General features: G+C 36.2%; 1 protein-coding gene across 12 annotated transcripts in view; it reads right to left on the minus strand.

The window, feature by feature from the left end:
- FER (FER tyrosine kinase) overlaps positions 1 to 22,465 on the minus strand; it is a 461,529-nt gene that overhangs the window by 246,115 nt on the left and 192,949 nt on the right. For all 12 annotated transcript variants that reach the window (XM_087429943.1, XM_087429938.1, XM_087429940.1 and 9 more), the window contains one exon: positions 5,084 to 5,176. In XM_087429943.1, the coding sequence (XP_087286069.1) occupies positions 5,084 to 5,176 (93 nt within the window). The remainder of the gene's footprint in view (positions 1 to 5,083; positions 5,177 to 22,465) is intronic.

Below are 22,465 nucleotides of genomic sequence, written 5' to 3' on the forward strand. Positions count from 1 at the left end.
AAAGAGTACTACTGTTAGAAGGGTGTTACAAGGCTGGCCCCGTGGCTTAGCGGTCAAGTGCGCGCGCTCCGCTGCTGGCGGCCCGGGTTCGGATCCCGGGCGCGCACCGACGCACCGCTTCTCCGGCCACGCTGAGGCCGCATCCCAGGTACAGCGACTGGAAGGATGTGCAGCTATGACATACAACTATCTACTGGGGCTTTGGGGGAAAAAAATAAATAAATAAAAATTATAAAAAAAAAAGAAGGGTGTTATATACTCCAGAGATCAGTGATACAACTAGTACTCACAAGGGGATGTAAGATGGATCAAGATGTTTGCTCAATCACTACTTAATTATAGAAATTCTGCAGTAAAAAGATGGCTCTGGAGAAATGGCAGTATTTTTGACACGACTAGAAAAAAAATCACATAAAATATAATGTGGTTTGAAAGACTTCCAGTGAAAATGGACCTTCATGATTGCCAGTAGGTTTTCATATTATGCAATTAATCCTGTCTAACATCTCTGGGCTTGACTTCAAAAGCAGTCTGAAATAGTTCTCAATGCAAAATTATAACCTCCTGCAGCATGGGAAGATGCTGGATGCAGGTCTCAGTGCCCAGAGGTACTAATGATAGGTTACTTAATGCCTTTAGTACATTGAAAAGAGAGCACATATTTGGAGCTGATATAACATACCAAAATACTACTCTGACCATAACAATAAATATTAAACATCTACTATCAGATACTATATTCAGTTACAGCCAAACTCATCTATCAGCTAACTATCTCACATTCTTCCTTCCATCAAGACTGCTGATCGAAGTGTTCCATTAGACTGTCTTCAAAGGTAGCTCTACATTTTAGCCACACTGTTAAAAAGGTTGAAATAAATAGCTATGGCAAGTCCAATGGGAATATTATTATGATTAATTCTAGTTTCATTTCCCGATATATAATGCAATTAATTGCTTTATTTTATTTAAAATTATCTTTAAAGTTCCAATTTTTGTATATTTATTTGAATAGAGAAGTAGCGATTTCATTGTTGTGTTTTTAAGATTTTAAATTAAATATGCTTCCACATACAAAAGAATGAATTTAGACCTCCACCTCATACCATAGACAAATATTAACTCATAATGGATCAAAGACCTATATGTAAGAGCTAAAACTATAAAATGCCCAGAAGGAAACAAAGGTGAAAAACTGCATGACCTTGGATTAGACAACGGTTTTTTAGATATGACACCAAAAGCATGTGCAATCAAAGAAAAGTATATAAATTAGACTTTGTAAAAACTAAAAACTTTTGTGTCAAAGGACACTATCAAGAAAGTGAAGAGACAATCCACAAAATGAGAAAAAACATTTTCAAATTATATGTCTGATAAGGAGCTTGTATCCAGACTATATAAAGAACTCTTATAACTCAACAATAAAAAAAACCCCAATTAAAAAATGTGTGAAGGATATGAATACTCATATCTCCAAAGAACATACACAAGTGGCCAATAAGCACATGAAAATATGCTCAACATCATCAGTCATCAGGAAAATGCAAAACAAAACCACAATGAGACACTACTGCATATCCACTAGGATGTCTATAATTTTAAAATATGAAAAATAACAAATGTTGATGAGATTATGGAGAAACTGGAACACTCAGACATTGGAAAAGTAAAATGGTGCAACCATTGTGGGAAACAGTTTGACAGTTAATTACCATATGACCCAGCAATTCCTAGGTATATAATCAAGAGAATTAAAAATATATGTTCACATAAAAAGTTGTACATGAATGTTCACTGCAGCATTATTCATAACAGCCAAAAGTGGAAACAACCCCAACGTCCATCAGCTGATGAATGGATAAACAATATGTGACAAATCCATACAAGGGAACACTATTCAGTCAGAAAAGGAATGAAGTACTGCTAAACGCTATAACACAGATGAACCTTGAAAACATTGGTCATGTATCATATGATTCTACTTATGTGAAATGTCCAGAATAGGCAAATCCATTGGGATCAAAAATAGATTAGTGATTGCCAGAAAATGGAGAACAGGGAGAATTGAGACTAACTGCTAATAGCTATGGAGTATCTTACTGGGAGACTGAAACGTTCTGGAATGAGATAGTGGTGATGGTTGCACAACACAGTGAATATACTAAAAACCACTAGGTGTATGCTTTAAAATGGTGAATTTTATGTTATGTGAAGTATACCACAATAAAATAATTTAAGTGTACTTAAGTATGCCATTTTGCCAGATTTTTAAAACATTTTTATAGGAAAAAAATCACTTATAGTAACTAAAAATTTTCCTTCTTCTACTTTACCTTTACCAAATCAGAACACTACAAAAACATACATTACGTCAGAAAAAAAATTTTAATTATGATTAAGTACTCTAAATTGTTTTGCATCTTAGATTATCATGTTTAACACCTGAAACCTTCACATTCACATTAAGACTCAAGATCTCAGTTACCTGGGTATTTGAGGGAAAAATCTCTTTTCCAAATAAACAGGATACCTAATGCCTTAGAGAAATAGTTCTGCACATTTATCATAGTGTACCATAGCATCATAAACCACAGACTGCTTCAATCTTTTTAGTTCATGAAATTTCTAAATGAGTCAGAAATATCAAAGGACACTTAACTGAGGGAGAGAACGGTTGCCTTCAGCATGAAGATACAAATGTGATCAACAAGGTTGGAGGAAGTGAACACTCTCTAGAATTTTCAATTACAGAGGGAACACTTTCTTAGAAAAAATGGGCATTTCAAAGCTTCATGGATGTTGATAAGTGTATAAGAAACAGATCACAATGTATATTTGAGATACTTGCTTTGTGGGAGAGGCACTTCATATCAGGTTAAAGCAGTTTGTAAACACCAAACTTCTACCTATATCAATCACTGTCAATTTAGTGACTTTATTTGAGAATAAGGTAAAGACCACTTTTAAACGGAGAAAATAATATGTAAATACCTTCAGAAATTAAAAAAGTTACGGTTTATACATCAATTCATGAAGATTGTGGATATTATATCCAACATATTTTTTAGGATAGCCAACCCTATACAACTTCATCATCATGAGCTAACTGGATTTCTCCTCTGCTTCTAGATTCAAATCCGTGTGTCTTAAAAGAAAAAACCTCTCCCATCCTCTATCAACCCTGATTTATCAAAACAGGCTCTGGCTAGAGCCAAAAACTAAAGTTCCTGTAACTATGAGCTTCAAAGTAGTGTATGTAACATCAAGTCTCAGAAGCCACTGTTGTACTCCTAGACGCCTGTCTGGAGGGGGCACAAGGTTCTTAGGCAACCCAGGTTGGTAGGGAAGGGAGGGGGGACCAAACAAACGCAGGAAGTGTTATTCCATTTCCACGATCATGGAGGAGTTCTGATTTTTCTGTCACTAGCTAAACTTTTGAATCTCTAAATTCCACTTTACTCAAGTCAAGCTTGATCTTAACTGCACACAAAAAGGAAAATGGTGGGGATATCTTTCATAACTAGCTCACCAATAAACTGCTACTAGTTGCTGGCACAAAGACCTCTGACTAAGTGAAATAAAGGTGAGTTAATCACAACTTAACTATGCCATATGTTTCATTGATACATTTCAATGTTAAATAACTTCATGAAGGGCTAACTGAGGTACTTGAACATTTCTTTTCAAGAACTATTTTTGTTTTTCATTTTTTTAATATTTCTTTTCAAGAATTGTTTTTCTTTTTCTTCTAATAAAAGCTACCAAAACACTGTCCTCGTGGAGTCCCTAGAACTTCTTATAAATTCTTAATCAAGTCTCCTACAATTTATTTCAAACGTCAAATCATAATAAACCAAGTGCTATGAACTACTATTTATCTGTAAAATTGTAAATCATTAACTTAAGAAAACAAAAGTACGAGTTGGGCCTTGCAAGAGACTTACTCTATCATGTAGCTTTTGCCCATAATTATTTTTATTTTCATTTGCTATTTAATGCCACATGAGATGGTCTGCATTAGTTCACAGCTCTCTCCCTTTTCCCATAGAAGACTTCTGCATAATGGAAGTGACAAAGGCAGCATCAAAGGCTAAGGTGTACGTGGAAAATCTGTTTTATATAAAAATATAATTTTCTTTTGTTTTGTTGATTAAAATACCTGATGCTTTGCCTTAATTGTGTATAAAAGGTTGTTGCTTGACTGGAATAAATATGGGAATATGTATTACATATTAAAAAGGAATTATAGCAAATAAATCCAAAATGTAAATGGATATTTAACTAATCTATGGTTAGAAAATACTTTTTTTCTAAATAAGACTAGGTCACATTATCTTAAACAGCTAAACTTATAAGAATAAGAAACAATATTAAGATATTATTATGTAAAAACTTGGAAAGATGGGGAAAAAAGCATGTAATTAGTTTGTACTGAATACTGTTGTTTTGGCTACCATTCAGTAAGATATCATTGTAAAGCTCTATTGTGAATGAGGCATGGCTAGAATAAAAGGTTTGATAATTTAGTTTTAAAGGTAATGAAATAAGAATATTTTATAATTTTACTATATAAATGGGCTAAGAATATTTTTTATCTTGCTTGGTTATAGCTGCGGTTACTAGGGATAACTAATATTCTATGCACCACTGTGACATGCCAAACCCAAATTTCAAACAGACTTCAATTTTATAATTAAAATGTTCTAAGAAATATGAACATACATATAAACTGATACATTTTAGAAATACATATACGATAATCCCTATTATAAAAATGTTTCACTGGAAAAGAAATTTGTTTATACTATTCTTCTAATAAAGCCCTCAAGTATATAAAATGTTTCCTGTAATTATTTATAAGTAGTACAGGAAGTCTATAATACAAGTTTCTTTCTTTCCTCTCTACATCAATGTTACATGGGGTTTAACTATATATATAAATGCACAGATTCATATGCATACAAAAAGTTAAATTATGTACTTAATTTGTAAAGACAAATTTACATATGATATTCATTGGCATATCAGAGAAGCTAGACAATGACTATTTTCAGTAGCACATAGAATTCATCCTACTTACTGTTGAAGAGCCCAGTGCAGATTTTGGAGACCTAATTATTCCAGCAATTGAATGACGAATAGACTCAAATTTGGATAGCCTCTCCTTTCTTTCCTGGAGAGATTAAGAAAGAAGCCTTTAGCAATAGTAAACTATCCAGTATATACAGTTATGCTAGGTATTTAAATATTTGTCCACAGCTTATATCTATCCATTATGTCTTCCAATCAAATAAAATGTAAACTTCTTGACATTAAAGATGACCGATAACCAAATGCACATAAACTCTATAGCATTTTATTTTCATGGTCCCTCAATAAATGTCTTGATTTGGGGAAAAATAAAAAGAACTAGAGGGGCTGGCCCTGTGGCTTAGCGTTTAAGTGGGCACGCTCCGCTACTGGCGGCCTGGGTTCGGATACTGGGTGTGCTCTGATGCACTGCTTGTCTAGCCATACTGAGGCAGCGTCCCACATACAGCAACTAGAAGGATGTGCAACTATGACATAAAACTATCTACTGGGGCTTTGGGGACAAAAAGGGGGAAAAAAAAGAAATAGAAATTCATGAGATGAGAGAAAACAATAAATGCAAAGAAAATTCACAGAAAACCAAGTATTAACATACAGAAAACAAAAAGACACAAGCTAGAAGGAACCAGTCTAACATAGAAGATTTCAGAAAACAGTATAGTTGTGACAGATTTTCAAGAAAAAAAAAATAATAGGGAAAAAACAGGAGGAGAATTATATGGAAAACATTTTTAGACACTGAATTCCTTAAGTGGCTAGGAAGTTTCTTCCTCAAGAAGTTTCCTCATCAAGATTCACCTCATCATGATGATGATGATGACGACGACAACAACAGAGGAGGACAAAGTAAAATAAGAAGGAGGTAGTGTCAGAACCACCACTAAGGTAAGTCAGTCCAGATTGCTATTTGCTATAGGACATATATTTCTCAATATCATGTACCAGAACTGAAGGAAATTTTTCCTTAAAATTTCAAATCTTTAGATCCATTTTACAAAGACAAGTGCACAGAGTAGGTAAGAGGGTAGAAAAGAAGAGAAAGAAAGAACAAAATGTGAACTAGGAGAAGAAGGAGAACAATGGCAAAGCATCTGCGAGGATTTGTAATGGAAGCACTGGTCAATTTTCTAATAACGACTACATTTCAACTGTGAATCAGCAGCAGACAAAATAACAAGATATCCTACTGCCAAGTGCTGTATTTCCATATGTCTTCCATCAGTAGTGATGCTCAAATCTACTTGTCAGTGGAAAATAACTAAAGCAGACCACAAATAACATCTTTTGTTTCCTTTGTGTTCAATACCTAGCGTTATGTCTCTGTATATAGTAAATGTAGACATTTTTGGTCATATGCTACCTGATAAACACCGCAGTTTCTGAAATTCAGTTTTTTCTCTCCACTTGCCTACTCTCACTTTATTTACTTTTCATTCTAATAGTACTAATAGTTCTTATTATTCTATGCATATTAATTAATAAACATATGCATATTAATAATTTAAAATAATCTTAGGATAACCTAACAGAATAGATAATCTCAACTTCTTTTTCATTAACATCATCACTTACACTACTAACATGCTTACAATCCTATGTCAATCACTAACTATACCTCAATCTGATCATCTATAAAACGGAAAAAATAATACAAACCTTCCTCAGGGATACTTACAAGTAAATTACTACAAGTGATTAAAATTAACATGTCAAAAGCATGTACATATTTAATAAAATTTACTTTTTAAAAATAAATCTTAATGTAGTACAAATGCTATCACCTTAGGAATGTGAGCCTACATTCTATAGCCTTAATCCTATCTGCAGCTTCAGTTTTATTTTTTAGTAAAAATCACTGTAACTGAGCCACAAGAAGTGCTGAAGGAAAGACAGTCTTGAAGTACCGAAGGAGTATAGTGACTTTTCTTTAAAGCATGTTCTTCTTCAACTTGGGTGTGTTTTGGGTGGTTTTTTTTTAAATCTATTTTTGGTGCTGAAGAAGTCTTCTGAAGTAAAAAGGTTTGGGAAGGAAAAAACTGATAAAAGTAGAGCCAGGATGCAGAGAATGGAAGAGTGGGGCATAAGGCATACATAGTTGTTGTTTGGTAGTTAGATTTATGAAGAAATATATACCGATGGGTGTAAAGCACACATATTGGAAGGTACCGTAGTGGCTATAGATTTTCTGCTCCCCAGCCCAATTTACCTTTTTTCTTATTCCTTTGGGGAATTTCTCCCCCCAACTCTGTGTGGTTGTGGCGGTGGCACTGGTGTCAATAGTAGCAATGATACTGCTGTTGATTTTGTTGCTGCTACTACTGACAGGAAGATGAGATGAAAGTGCTAACCTCATCTGTTTGGCAAAGAAAGCTTCCCAAGAAAGCTTCGCAAGAAAGCAGCAGGCACTTCTATTGTAAATTTAGGCTTCTCCTCTGAGTCAGCGCTCTTAAAATGCTAGAGAGAGTATGGTCCCAATGTAAGAATACTATGAGAACAGAACTGAAAACTGTATAGGAGGTTACACAGAAAAGTAGAAAATTCAGAGGAGAGTTCTAAGTACTAGAAAGCATTTTATTTGTATAAGATTTAATAATATTCACTGAGATAGTAAAAATAACTCTCCTCAAGCTATATCTTGGGCAACAAATTTACGAAAGGAAAGGGAACCATTTCCCCCCAAATCCTTTGATAATATCAAAAGAGAAAACATTTTCTTAAGAAGCTAATACTAGACAAGTCTAATGGATAGGTCCAAGTGTAGGGTAAAGAAGACTGCAAAACCAGCTTCCTTTATTAAGTTACAAAGCATAATATATTGCGTGTTCAAAGAGAGACAATTAGTCACAATACCCTTTCACTGAAAGATACTCTTTAAATACGTTGATCTAAAAAATGTATTACCAGAAAAAAATAAGTAGACCTTAAGTTTCATACAGGAATAATCAAATGCAGATAGAGTTATAAAACATTTTAACCAGTGTCAGCTCACTTGGTGCCCAGAGTTTCACAAATAAAGCATGAAATTCATTTGCCAAAGCGCCAGTCTATGTAGCATTACATATCAGCTTTAAATTATTCTCTACCTAATAATACATCAGACTCCGCTGAATTCACTGACAGGTTAATTTTTGTGTCAATTAATAAAATGGCTACTTTAAAAAATTAAAATTAAAAAGCTTCCCCTCAATTACCACAGATACAGTGCCTAATTCTGCCTGTAGGCCTGCCAGGGCTAGTGATGATACACCCATTGTACCTGCCTCAAGTAATGACAAAGTAAAGAGCTTTCTCCAGATAAAGGAGACAGGGATTAGTTCTGGCAAAAGGAGAGCCCCTCACAGTGGAGGCAGTTGGGGGCCAGTGAAGGGGGGAAAGGAGAGACGATGTTATGAAATAATACCTGATGTTATAAAATAATATTCTGATGAGATGTCCAGAAAAATGCTAAGTACAGTTATAAACCTGTCTCGAAAGAAAAGTTCTAGATGCAATATCAGTTTCACATCTCATTTAAGAAGAGTTTTTCATTACTTTAAAATTAAATGAAGCAGCATCTCTCAATCTCTCTCTCTTTCTCTCTACCTCTATACATATATGTATAAAACTAAGAGACTGTTTCTTAATAATTAAAAGCCTATTTATTATCAATTTAAACAAAAACTCTGTAAGGAACAATACCTAAATTACTTATAGTTCAAGTAAAACCATACTTATCATGTTTTGAAATTACTCTTCACTGAAACTCACAAATTGAAGTAAAACAGGCTCTCAGGTCACTTCCATCCCCTGCCCACTAAAGCACAGGCAAAGATATAAAAGGCAAGAATTGAGGTTTTGCTGATTGGTGTGACTCTGTCAAAAATTAACAGCTCTTGCAAATGACAGCCTATCTAGATGCTGCAGTAAGTTACGAATTAACAACTTTAACCAAAAAGCACATAACAGTTCTCCAAGCAAGGCTCTTAAAGGAGGCACTAAGGTAGAAAGATGGTCGATAAGGTTCTTGATGTCAGAAGAAATAAAGAGTATGACTCTGGGCAAATTACTTAACTTTACCTTAGCTCTCATTCTCTAGAGTGGTAAACAGGAGGACACTGGACTAGATAAAATCTTCATCTCAAAAATTCTGTGACCATTGTCCAACTCCCCAATCATTTGCATCACATTGATTATTGATGAAACTCCCACAGAAGAGTCAGGTTGGCCGCCAAAGTTACATCCCCTAAAGCGCTTAGTCACATTCTGCCTGAGGTGCACTCAGAACTTGATCCAATGGGAAAGTGAACCATAATGAGAGATGCCACCGGAACACTTTTTTGTTAATAATAGGTCATTAAAACAATAACCAAAAAAAACAACAAATGTTGGAGAGGATGTGGAGAAACAGGAACCCTCATACACAGCTGGTGGGAATGCAAACTGGTGCAGCCTCTATGGAAAACGGTATGGAGATTCCTCAAAGAATTAAAAATAGGGATGCCCTATGATCCAGCTATCCCACTACTGGGAATCTATCCAACCAACCTGAAATCAACAATCCAAAGAGGCTTATGCACCCCTATGTTCATTGCAGCATTATTCACTATAGCCAAAAAGTGGAAGCAACCTAAGTGTCCCTCGACTGACAACTGGATCAAGAAGATGTGGTATATATATACAATGGAATACTACTCAGCCATAAAAAAAGACAAAATCATCCCATTTGCAACAACATGGATGGGCCTGGAGAGTATTATGTTAAGTGAAATAAGCCAGAAAGAGAAAGACAAACACTGTATGATCTCACTCATATGTGCAATATAAACCAACACACGGACAGAGAATTGTGGTTACCAGGGGCAATGGGGGTTGGGGGTGGGGGGTGGGCACAAGGGCTGAAGGGAGACATACATATAGTGATGGACAAACAAAAATGTACAACCCAAAATTTCACAGTCTTATAAACTATTAAAACATCAATAAAAAAATAATAAAAAATTAAAAAAAAAACAATAACCAAATATCATTCCTCACAGACTTCTATAAATAAACCCAATCTAATAACATTCTTGGAAGGAACAATAAAAGTGATTATTTGGCCCTGCAGGAACTGTCAGATACTCATTCAAATCAGGAGGCAATAAGAATCAAGAAAAAGATAACAATATTCATGCTTAAACTCCAGGCTGAGTGCCAAACATCTTCAGGACTACTTATGCAAAGCAGCCATGAAATTTGAAGGGATTTTGTGAGAAATAACTGCAGGGGAATTATAACCCCAGAGAAGATTGTCTCCTGAAAAAAATTTCTATCCTGTTGATGACTCCATAAGGTAAATGAAATACTGTAAATACCAATATGTCCTTCATAAAAGGAATGTATTTATAAATACAAATAACTTAGTCTTTTGCAGATGTTGATTTTCTGGGGAGAATGAAGGATACACAGTTTCTATTCCCATCAGGATATAAACTTTAAGTATTAAAATAGTTCTAAATGATTTATTTTAGCAATTGGTTTCTTCAAAATGACAAATCATTTTAAAGTATTCATTGCCTAGCAACCTGGTCTGTCATGCTTTTTTCTTTGATACTTGCATATTAAGAATATTTATTAAAAGAAAGACAGCCTCCTTGTTAAATCAAGCATTTTCATATTCTGAAACAACGAAATTGGAAATCAAACATGCAAAAGGAATGATTATTAAGATTTTGTCTTAAAATAACAATGCTAAAGAAATCTATAATATTAACAGAATAGAATTCGGTGAAATCTGGGTTGTAAAATGTCCTTTCATTCTTCTTGTTTTCTTCACTCTGTATCTCTTAAATAAGATGATGTCTTCAGGGAAACAAGATCCAATCAGGAGGCTATAATCAGCTCCCTTCCTGTTCAATATCTAAATACAATTCATGTTCCATGGTGCTTTTCTCAGATGTATGAGCAAAATGGCTGAAGATATTCCTTTTATAAATTACCCAGTAGTGTAAGATGCATACCAACCAGTTTCCTCATGTGACTTCACTGACTCAACAATTTAAGGGCTGATAGACTTTGCTCAGTAAACAACTGTATATCTCAGTTTTTTGAAAAATGGCACTATTATGAGTTAAATTATCAAGACTCATCTTAACTGAGATTCTGCTTTTAAATCAATTAAGGGACATAATACTAAAGCAGCAAATTTATCTTCTTTGCTTAAACTAAGAAATTATAAGATAGAATACATTATAATGAGAGTGAAAGAATTATTTGATTAGAGGTCTCTATATCTAGTAATCAAGGCAATTACCCACTTCAGACACACTCTCACAAACTCCCTAGCTCATTACTCTATTTAACAAATTATTTTGATCAGTTCAAAATAACCCCTTTGCCCTTTCCTGCATAAGCTGCAGGTGTCCTCCTCACAGCAGCTTCCCCATCATTCGTCTCTCTCCCCTCTCTGCCTCCAATTTTCCCTTCTTTTCTTTTCCCTCTCTCCCTTACCATAACAAATGTTTATAAATATTAGCTATTATTACTTTGGTTTTACTAATATTGACAAGGACATTTGTGCTGTTTCCATCTTTTGGCTACTACGAACAGTGCTTCTAGAACAGGCATACACATGTACTTGAGTACCTGTTTCCAACCCTTTCAGGGATATACCTAGGAGTGGAATTGCTGGGTCATATGGTAATTCTACACTGAACTCTTTGAGGAACAGCCAAACTGTTTTCCACAGTGGCTGAATCATTTTACATTCCCACCAGAATGTACGAGGCTTCCAATTTCTCCACATCCTCGCCAACACTTATTTTTCGTTTTTCTGATTACAGCCATCCTAGTGGGTATGAAGTGCTGCTTGCCTTCCTTTTTAATATTTTATTTATTTATTTTATTTCCCCCCAAAGCCCCAGTACATAGTTGTATGTCATAGCTGCACATCCTTCTAGTTGCTGTATGTGGGACGCGGCCTCAGCATGGCCGGAGAAGCGGTGCGTCAGTGCGCGCCCGGGATCCGACCCCGGGCCGCCAGCAGCGGAGCGCGCGCACTTAACCGCTAAGCCACGGGGCCGGCCCTGCTTGCCTTCCTTTTATAAGGATATTTTCACTGGATATAGAATTCAAAGTTGATGGCTTTTCTTTTTCTTTCAGCACTCTGTCTTCTGGTCTCCACTCTTTCTGGTGTGGAAGTGAGCTGTAATTCATGTCACTATTCTCCTACATATATGTGTCTTTTTTCTCTGACTGCCTTTATAATAAACTAGCATAAAAATAGACATAATTTTTTAAAATTTATCCTGTTTGGGGTTTGTTAAATTCCATGGATTTGTGAGTTGAAAGTGTTGGAAAACACTTGACCATTGTCTCTTCAAATATGTTTTCTACTCCCATTTCTTCCCTCCTCTCCTTCATAGATTCTAATTACATGTATGCTAGCAGACTGTTATATCTTTTTTTCTCTTTTTGTTTCAGTTTGGATACTTTCTATCAACCTTTCTTCACATCTCACTGATCTTTTCCTCTCTGTGTCCAGTCTACTAACAAGTCCATCTAATGAATTCCTCAGTTCTGACATTATTTTTTGCATTTCCAGAATTTCCATTTTTTATAGCACCCACATGTCTGCTAAAATTCACTATCTTTTAATACACATTGTCCATCTTTTCCATTAGATCCCTTAGCATTTATGTAATAGCTATAGTAAAGACATTGTCTGATAATTCCAATATCTGGGCCATCTCTCAGTGCTTATTTTCTTAGCTGTAGGTCACATTTCTCACTTTTTAGGGTGTCATATAATCTTTGATTGTGTGCCAGATGGTTTGTATAAAAGAAAAGTAGAGTGAATTCAATAATATTTACCTCAAGAAAGCAGCACACATACTCCTCTTGCTGTCAAGCTGCTAGAGGTAGGGTTGCAGTTAATAAGTTAGCTTTTGCTGCAGCTTTCCTTTGAATCAGTTCACCACCAGCTTCAAATATTTTGAGCTAGATCAGGAGTTTTCCTTCAGCTAGGAAGGGAACCTGAACCCCGGCAAGAGTCCAGCATCCTGTCTATGCTTCAGAGCCAATCCACCAACTTTAGGAACTATGGGAGCTCTCTCCAAGCTCTGCTGCCTCTTTGAGGGGGAGAGTTGGGGGGCTAAGGAGTTCTCTTTGCTCTCCAGTCACACCCACTGCTTTATGTATCTAAGAAGATAACTTTCAGCCCTATTATCCCCTCCCTAGCCTTTGGAGGGCCATGGCTGTGTACTTTGTGAAGACCCAGAACTCCTTGCAGAGAATCAACCTGGGAGGGAGTTCTTATTTTCTTTTGTCAGTGAAAATCCACAGTGCTTAGTTCTCTGCCCGAACTCCAAACGCCTCTCCACGCCCCCACCTCCCACAACACGGTACTACCTTTTTGGTGTGGAGAGGATTGCATTTGGAATGTCTTTCTCAAGTCTGTCTCTCTGACCTCCAGCTCCACTTAGTGAAGACCCTTGAGTAAGAGCCAGTGAGTGGATGCTGTCTCACTCTGTGAGTCAGGCTCCCCCAGATTGTAATGTCACATCAGCCTACACATTATCATTACAAATTTGTTCAAAGCTTGTTGAAGTGATTTCTCCTTCTTCCCCTCAGTGGAAGATTACTCTTATCATACAGTTCCACCAAGGATGGAAGTAGTCATGGGTCTTTGTTTCCTCCTATGGAAGGGTTGTCACTTTCTGGACTTTGGTTCATTTAGATTTCTTTCTGTCCTCAGCTTTCTGATGAGTATTTTTGTTAACTATTATTTTGTGGCTTATCTGCCTTATTTTGGTTATGAAGTAAGAATGATGGTCTCTTGTGACTTTCCATATCCAAATTGGATGCAGAATTCATATGCATTTTATTAAGACAAGTAATCTACCAGTTATCATTTTATTTAACTTAATTCACAAACCAAGAAAATACAAAGACACAATTTAAGGTTTTCAGTATGACAAAGAAAAAGGCCATTAATTTATCAAAGGTTACAGAGTTGAATTTGACTACCATTTTCTAAAGCAGTCAGTTAACACAAAAGGCCTTTAGCATTAAAGCCTATATTCCTCAGAAGACCAATTAAAGGGTTAAAGGTCCACACATCTCAAAAGTTTTGATTCTTGCTATTTTGTTTTGTTTTGTTGTTTTCTTTTGTTGATTGCTTTTGGGGGGTAGGAGAGATGAGTTTTATTGGTTTTGTATTTGCTGCAGAGGACCTCACAAGGATACTATAAAGACTACTATGTACATATTTCATTTTTGCAAATGTTTTAAGTTTCCAACTTTATCTAAAACGTCTCCTGAATGGTTTTACTGTTTAGTATTCTCATACTGCACATGAGTCAATAATCCTCTTATCTGTTCAAAGCTCCTTTTGTTACCGAAACTAGTAATTGGGAACATTTGGAATTTCAAGGCCTCGGTCAAGATTTTATTTATTAGAATGGAATCAGAAACTGCAGAACCTAAAAGAAAATCCTAAGACTTAATAAAAGAATAGAAAATGATAAATTTTAAAGAAAGGAATGTAGTGCTTATAATATTGCCACTTCTAATATCAGCAAATAAAATCCAACTGAGAGACCTGTTTTAGAAAGAAGTCAATCAGGTTCTAAGCATTTGTCTCACCCTCGGCCCCTGTGAGAGAAACTGCCACACTCTGGGATTGTTGGTCCTGCCTGCCTGAGAATGAAGTCAACACAACAGAAGGTAGACCTCAGAAATGAAGACAGACAAATTCTTGATGACATAGTTTGAATTTCTGATATATACAGTTAACATGAGTGGATAAGCTCTCTTTTTTACTCTAACTAATCTGCCTTGATTGACTGTTACATAGAACTAATACAATACAGTAGGCTTTCCTAGATTTCCAATAAGCAATTACAAATGTCACAATTGTCACTAACAAAATAATACACTAACTTACATTTTTATGTTGTGGACACATTTACTTTTAATAGGAAAACAAATCTTTTAATCTTGAAATATATTAACATAAAAATTAAAATTCTTTGTAAAATAAACACTTATTATGTTGTGATAATTACTCTTATTTCCATTAATTTAACAGTTTCAGCATATGACATACAAAATAACTGCTCAACATGATTGGGAAAACCCTAGTATAGAGGGTTATCAATAGATGTTACACTACAAAAGTTTCAGTAGTCCCACAGATTTGCAAACTGCCCAGTTAAACAAATTTAAACAGATTTATTAAATACCATATGTCTCAGAGCCTTAATAATGCATTAGTACAAGCATTTTTTTTTTTTTGAGGATATATAATTCTGCAAAATTCACTTCAGAGAATGCTGTTACAAAGCTTTCATGAGGGGATAGGAGAAGAAACCTTCTCTTTCATTTTACATCAGTCATAGCTTTTTCTTGGATATTATAATCACATATAACAGCTTCAAATTAACTAATTCAAGCTCCTCTCTTTATGGCCACAATCTCCTATCCATCAGTTTGCTTTCAACCAGTTCCACTATAGCCATTGTTCAATCTCACTAGAACTCTAAGGCTTTCAGTCTGCTAATTCCTCCCAAGCAATCACCTTCTCTTCTCTTTTCTCTTTAAATAACTAAGATGCCATGATACATCATTTCAATGACACTCTTGCCAATATTCTAAACTCCCTTGCTGTCTTGTCTCTTAGTTGCACTCATGTAGCAAACCCCAACCTGGATGGATCCAACTATCTGCTCTCTCTGAGCTTGCACTCAAGCAACTCACCACTGCTGGAGAGAATCACATGATTATTTAACTTCAAGTGGGCCTTATTTATCTGACAATACTACCACTTTTCTCTGGCCAACTCACTTCTTACTCTCTGACTGTTGTCAACCATTTCAAACCTTTCCCACTTTTCTTGTGCCTAAAACCGCCTTATTCTACCCCCTTCAACTTCTTTAGAAAGAAACTACAGGCCAGGAACCCCTTCATCTTGCCTTTTCTAGCCTACAAATCCATTCCTTCTCTTCCCATTCTAACCTCCTTCCCCATCTGGAAACATGGAGCTTTCTCTCTCCCATCTAAGGATGACCACTCTACTTGTACTTTGGATCTCATCCCCTCCTGTCCTTCCAAGAACCTTACGTCTTACGAAAATCTAATAGATCTCTCTTTGATGTACTGTCTATCATTCCTTCTCAACTTGTTCTTTCCTATCCCATCAGCTTTTCTATATATGTAAGTTGCTCTCATAGGAAAAAAAGGAGGAGAGGTAGTAAGAAAGAAAGAATGAAGAAGGGTAGGGAGGGAGGAATGAAGAGAGAAAGAGATGAACCTCTCGCTTCACCACACATTCTGTTCCAGCTACTAATTGCTCTTTATAAACAAAATTCCTAAAAGTTATCTATGCTCTCTGTCTCCATTTTTCTCTCCTCCCATTCATTCCTCAATCTGCTCGCATTTGGCTTTCATCTCATCACTCCACCAAAGCAGATGTTTTTAAGAAACCAACAAACTCCATTTTCCTAATGCAACAGACACATTTCTCACTTATCTTATTTGATGTGGGAGAATTCTACTCTACTAACTATGTACTCCTACACGAAACATTTATTGCCCTGACTCACTCTCCTCCAACCTCTCAGACTACACACTCAGTTTCCTTAGCAGGCTCACCCTCCTCTACCAGGTCATTTAATGTCAATGTGCTTCTAACCTCTATTGGTTTCAGGTCTCTTCTTTTATTATTATATACTTCCTCCCCAGGTAATATTTTATATGTCCCAACTTTAATTACCACATAAACCAAGCCCATTCAAAATTTAAATCTCCAACTCAGACTTTTCCATTGAACAACAAACGTGTGCCTGGAAACATCCATGTGACTTCTCTACTTGGATATCACAAAGACAGGTAAAAGTCAATATATTTAACACTGAACTCATAACTCCCAAAGCTGGCCTTTTTTCAGAGTTTCCAACTTCAAGGAACGGTACTAATCACCCTGTTATATAAGCCAGGGTGGGAGCCCAAACACACACTCACAATATAAAGTAAACTTCAAGGGGGCAGAGAGCTTTATCAGTTTTTATAAATACTATCTATTAATGATGTGTTTAAGCAAAACAGTGGCTATTAAATATCATTTACATAATAAATAAAATAGAGTATAATTACTCGAACTACTGTTTTGTGCTAAAGAACCTCAAAGGACTCTTAAGAAAGAAAGAAAACCAATGGACTCAATTTAACCCAAGTCATTTCAATTATAGGTAACATTCTAACTCATATTGACTTTAGGAAATCTGCAGTTACCATTATTTACGTTTTAGGAAACTCTCAAAAACAACATGAGAAAAATATCTTGGGAATTAAAAGATTTTTCCCTTTAGCATTTTTCAAAAAAATTGATTTTACCAATGATTTTGATTTGAAAACCTCATAATTGTGTTTATAAATAGCTCAAACTTTTGGTACAAAGAACATTTAACTTATTAAAAACAGGTTCAAGAATAGCATAACATGTATCCAGAAATAAAAATGTATTATTTAATCAGACTTTCCCAATTAAAGTTAAATACCACCTCCAGTCAGTGCTTAGTTTTTATCAACATGAAGCCAAGATAGAAATCTCTGGACCAGTTCTCTATTTCTATATAATAGGCTCTAATCTGCTTAAGTTAATGAAGCACCCATTGGATATACTGGTATTTTCCAAAGTTCATTAACTATTTCATCAATAGGCAATAAGCAGAGTAGAAACAACAAGAAAGGAACAGCATACTAAAATACTGGCCCACAGAAATCAATGCATAACTCCAAATATCAGACTTATAATCAGGAAGATCTTTGATTAGGTGACATCATCCAAATCACAATTTTTCATCTGAAAATTAAGAATGGATAATTACCAAATAACCATATCAAATGTTTCACAAAGTTATTAAAAGCACAATAATGGCCATTATTAATTAAAATGGAATTTTTTATTAAGCAGAATTATTACATTGAACAAAAAGTTTCAAGATTGAGAATCTGAACATTCCCTAAATCTCTTTGCTCCTACTGAATTCTCCAGGGATTTTACAACTAGCCTTGGCCATCTCTGTCCTTAGAGAGAAGAATACCTCAATCTATACCTATTGGAAATGCTCACAGGAAAAATAATAACAAAGAAAGTATAGTCTTGAAACATGAATCTTATTTTCATCCATCAGCCTGAGGTAAAGGCTCTATATAGGTCTGACTACAGAGCTGACTGAACCCCCAAAATAAAGCCTCTCTAAAAAGGTTTCCTGTAGTTATCTCATTCAGAGAAAAACCTCATGAAGGTTCCAATAAAAGTATCTGAAAAGTTATGAATGGTGCCTAAAATTTTATTCCTGATGAGTTTTTGGTCTCACAATATTCTTTTTGGCTCTGATTATATTTTTTCTGACTCAAGAGATAACTGGAGTAAAAAACTGATTTCTTGAAACAGAAGTGACAGCTCTGAAAACGGAGAGCTTCTATCTTATTAAGAGAATGGCCATAGGGAATACATATTCTTATCTATGTCTTGACTAAATTTCCCCATGTTCACACGATATACACATAAGGATAACTTTTAAAGGAACCATGATTGTTCTTCACTATCTTCAGTGCTTTGTCAAGCTAGCTCCCCTATTTCAAAATCTACACTGTAAATATTCCCTCCTTGACAAGCACGAACTTCCTACCTTATGAGCGGCTACAATGTGTTTTATCTGAGATTCAGAAAACTTTATGGAGAAGAAAATTTTCCTGTAAAAGGGGAGAAAAGCTGACACTAATATTTGTAATGTCTTGAAGTAATCAGATGGACTTACAACTTCCCAGGATGGGTAAGGAAAAGAAGTTGTCTAGAGCCTGCTCAAGACCAGCTGCTATGCTCAAAGGCACATAGCAAGTTTAGTAGATATTTCTTACAGATCTGAGAGAATTAGAACAATACTCTATAGGTGTAGGGCATTTGATTCTAGTAAATACTTTCATGACCTTAGACACTGCAAAAATTCTTCCAGAGCCTCAAAACACCATGTAGCCATATTCAATCAGAGTTTCTCAGAAGACAGTTTCTCACTCCACAGAGAGCATTTAAACCCCCTTAACTCATGATAAGCTCACAATTCACATTTAAAATGCAAACAGTGTAAAGAACTTTATTTCTAACTGATGTGAAAGTGAAAGAAGACAGGTATTACTTTTTCTAATCTTCAATATACGGAAAAAATATCAATGATTTTCTTGACCATAGTTTTAGTCAATGATATTATATGGTTAGTTTGTATTTCTAACTAGAATACCTTTGCATAGCTACATTTTCTTCCAAGTAAAATTCTGATCTTTTATCAGTACTTCTCAAATTGTAGTATAATATCTGTATAACTGACTGACAGATATATGATATTTTCAATTGAAATAATACCAAGAGAAACAACAATTCAATAAAGGATAAATCTTAATTAAACAATAATTCTCAACAAAGGATAAAGAAAAAAGGTTATCTCACTAAAAATACTTTTTTTATTTTAAGAAAAGAATCTGGGGGCCGGCCGGCAGCGCAAGCAGTTAAGTGCGCGTGCTCCGCTTCAGCGGCCCGGGGTTCGCTGGTTCGGATCCCAGGCACGCACTGACGCACCGCTTGTTAAGCCACGCTGTGGCGGCGTCCCATATAAAGTAGAGGAAGATGGGCACGGATGTTAGCTCAGGGCCAATCTTCCTCAAGAAAAAAAGGGAAGATTGGCATCAGATGTTACCTCAGAGCTAGTCCTCCTCACAAAAAAAAAAAAAAAGGAATCTGGAATTTTCCTCTCGTTAAAAACACAAAAGAAAAACAAACAAAAAAACACCAGATACAGTATGAAAGAATTATCAAAAGTACCCTAGCCTACTTCTCTCTGCTTCATCTGATAAAATATAGCAGATTAAGTTAACAGAGGAAAATTATACAAGAACAGTAGATAATTAGGACATACTCTGTCAATGGGTAAAAGACCAATGACACCCACAATGATTAATCTCAACATTGGTACAGTTGTCTAACTAAAGTATACTTTATTTCCACATAACAGTTCTAAAATGCAAATCAGATAGCAACTGAAATGAGCTCTTTTCAGACTGGAAAATTATTAAGGTCAACACAATCTTTTGCTCCATATTCCAGCCCACTTTTTTCATTACCAACAATTTTTCACCCAAACTTTATCTTTTTTCTAAGCACCTATTCCACTACCACCTTTATTCCCCACTAATGGCCTCACCTCTCCTAGGAGGACATAAAAATGATCAGTGGGAATTCCCTCAACTTTCTGTTCCTTCCCCATCCTCCCACTGAGAAATGGAACTCTTCCCTCCTGCATGGGTGAGGAGCCGTCTTCCTCCTGACCAGGCTCTCCTGCTCACTCTGCTCTTTCCCTGCATCCTCAGGGACTGGGGTCCATCATGGATTCTGCTCTCTCTTGTGGGCTCCCCCTGAGTTCTATTGGCTCTTTGTCTCCAATAACATAAATTTGCTGAAGTCTCTTCCATACTAAAAAAAAGACAGATCAAACTAAACTTAAAATCTTATTTAATTCTCTCTGCCCACAGATCATAATCCTAACTTTTCCTTCCCTCCAAAACTTAGCTACCTGAAAGTGCTGCTAGGGGAAAAAATGACAACAACTACATAACCATCTCCGCTTATTCCTTGCTATCCGCTTGCTTCTCATCTCACCAAAATTCTGATTTTGTCCTCCTCCCTACCTCAATATGACCTTAACGTCGCCAAACCCATTAGGCACTTTATTTCACTTTTCCACACAACATTTCCATGTTGACTATTTCTCTCTTTTCCCTAGGCTTCAGCGACATCACTGTCTCTTGGTTTTCCTCCTATATGTCTGGCTGCTCTACCTCATTCTCCTTTAAAGCATTTGCTTTCTTTGCCTGCCCCTTAAATGCTGGTCACGCAACATTCCTATCCTTGATTCTCCTCTCTTCTCCCTCCCTAGGTGAACACATTTATCTCCATCACTTCAATTACTATCTACATGCTGATGATTCCCAAAAGCTACATCTCTAGGCCAGACCACCAACTAGAACTCATCATCCTTCTGCCAATCTAGTCTACTTCTATGATCCTTATCTTTTGTGACTAGCAACAACGACTACAAAATTCCCAAGGCAGAAATCTAGGGGTGAGTCTTGATACTTCTTCTCCCTCATATCTATATCCAATCAGTCACCAAATTCAAAGGTTTATACGTATCTGTAAAATATCTCTAAAATCCATCCCCTTCTTTCAGTACCCCCTGACATGACTTGAGCTTACTCCTGGCTTGTTCTTTGCCACTGTTCTCTATATAGCCCCTAGAGTGTTCTTTGGAAAAATGTAAACCAGATCATTTCACTCTGCTGCTTAACATCTTTGAATGGCTCCCCCACTGAGTTCATGATGAAATCCCAATTCACACACAAATGTTTTTCCACAATCCAACTCTAACGTACTTATTCAATCCCATCTCTCACCACTCTGCCTCTCGTGCCTACAGTATGATTATTTATAAATACTGAAGATTTAGAATGCACCATATTTTCTCTTGCCTGAGCAACACATGATGCTTCTTCCCTTTCCTGAAATACCATTCCATCCTTTTGGTTTTTTTTGCCTAGCCACCTCTTACTTCTTCTTTAGACCCAAAGCAGACATTCAAAATTCTACCCTGAGATCTAGCACCCCAAATATGGAGTATCCTTCTTATGTCATCTGATAGCACCCACCATTTACTCTCATAGAACTCATCACACTCTTGTTATAATTATCTGTTAACTTGTCCTTCACTAAATTGTGAGCTCCTTGAGGACCAAGACTTTATCTTCATTCAGCATTGTATACGAAGCTAGGACAGGGCGTATGGTATACTGCACCTTCCAAAATGGCCACAACAATATCTCCATGACACACACTTTTCTTATAAGAAAGACTTCAACACTCCTTCCATTGAGAAGCAGGGTCTATGTTCCCTCCACTTGAATTTGGGTGGGCATGTGACTATAGCGGAAGTGACACTACAACATGACTTCCAAAGCTAGGTCTTAACCCGGCTTCCTCCTAGTTCTCTTGGGACACACACTCTTGAACCTAGCCACCCCAAGCTATGAGGAAGCTCAAACAATCTACAGACAGACCCACAAGGAGATGAACAGAGCTCAGTTGAGCTCCCAGCCAGCAGCACCCAAATTGCCAGTCATGTGAGTGAACCATGGTGGAAGTGGATCCTAAGGCCTCTAGTCCAACTGTTCCAACTGACAACACATGGAGCAGAAATGAGCCTTCCACACTGAACTCCTACCAAATGGACATTCATGAGCAAATTAAATGACGGTTGTTGTTTTAAGTCTCTAAGTTTTGCACTGATCTGTTACATAGCAATAG

The sequence above is a fragment of the Ceratotherium simum genome, chromosome 4 (genome assembly GCF_057802395.1).
Source record: "Ceratotherium simum simum isolate JZ-2026a chromosome 4, ASM5780239v1, whole genome shotgun sequence".
NCBI lineage: Eukaryota > Metazoa > Chordata > Mammalia > Perissodactyla > Rhinocerotidae > Ceratotherium > Ceratotherium simum.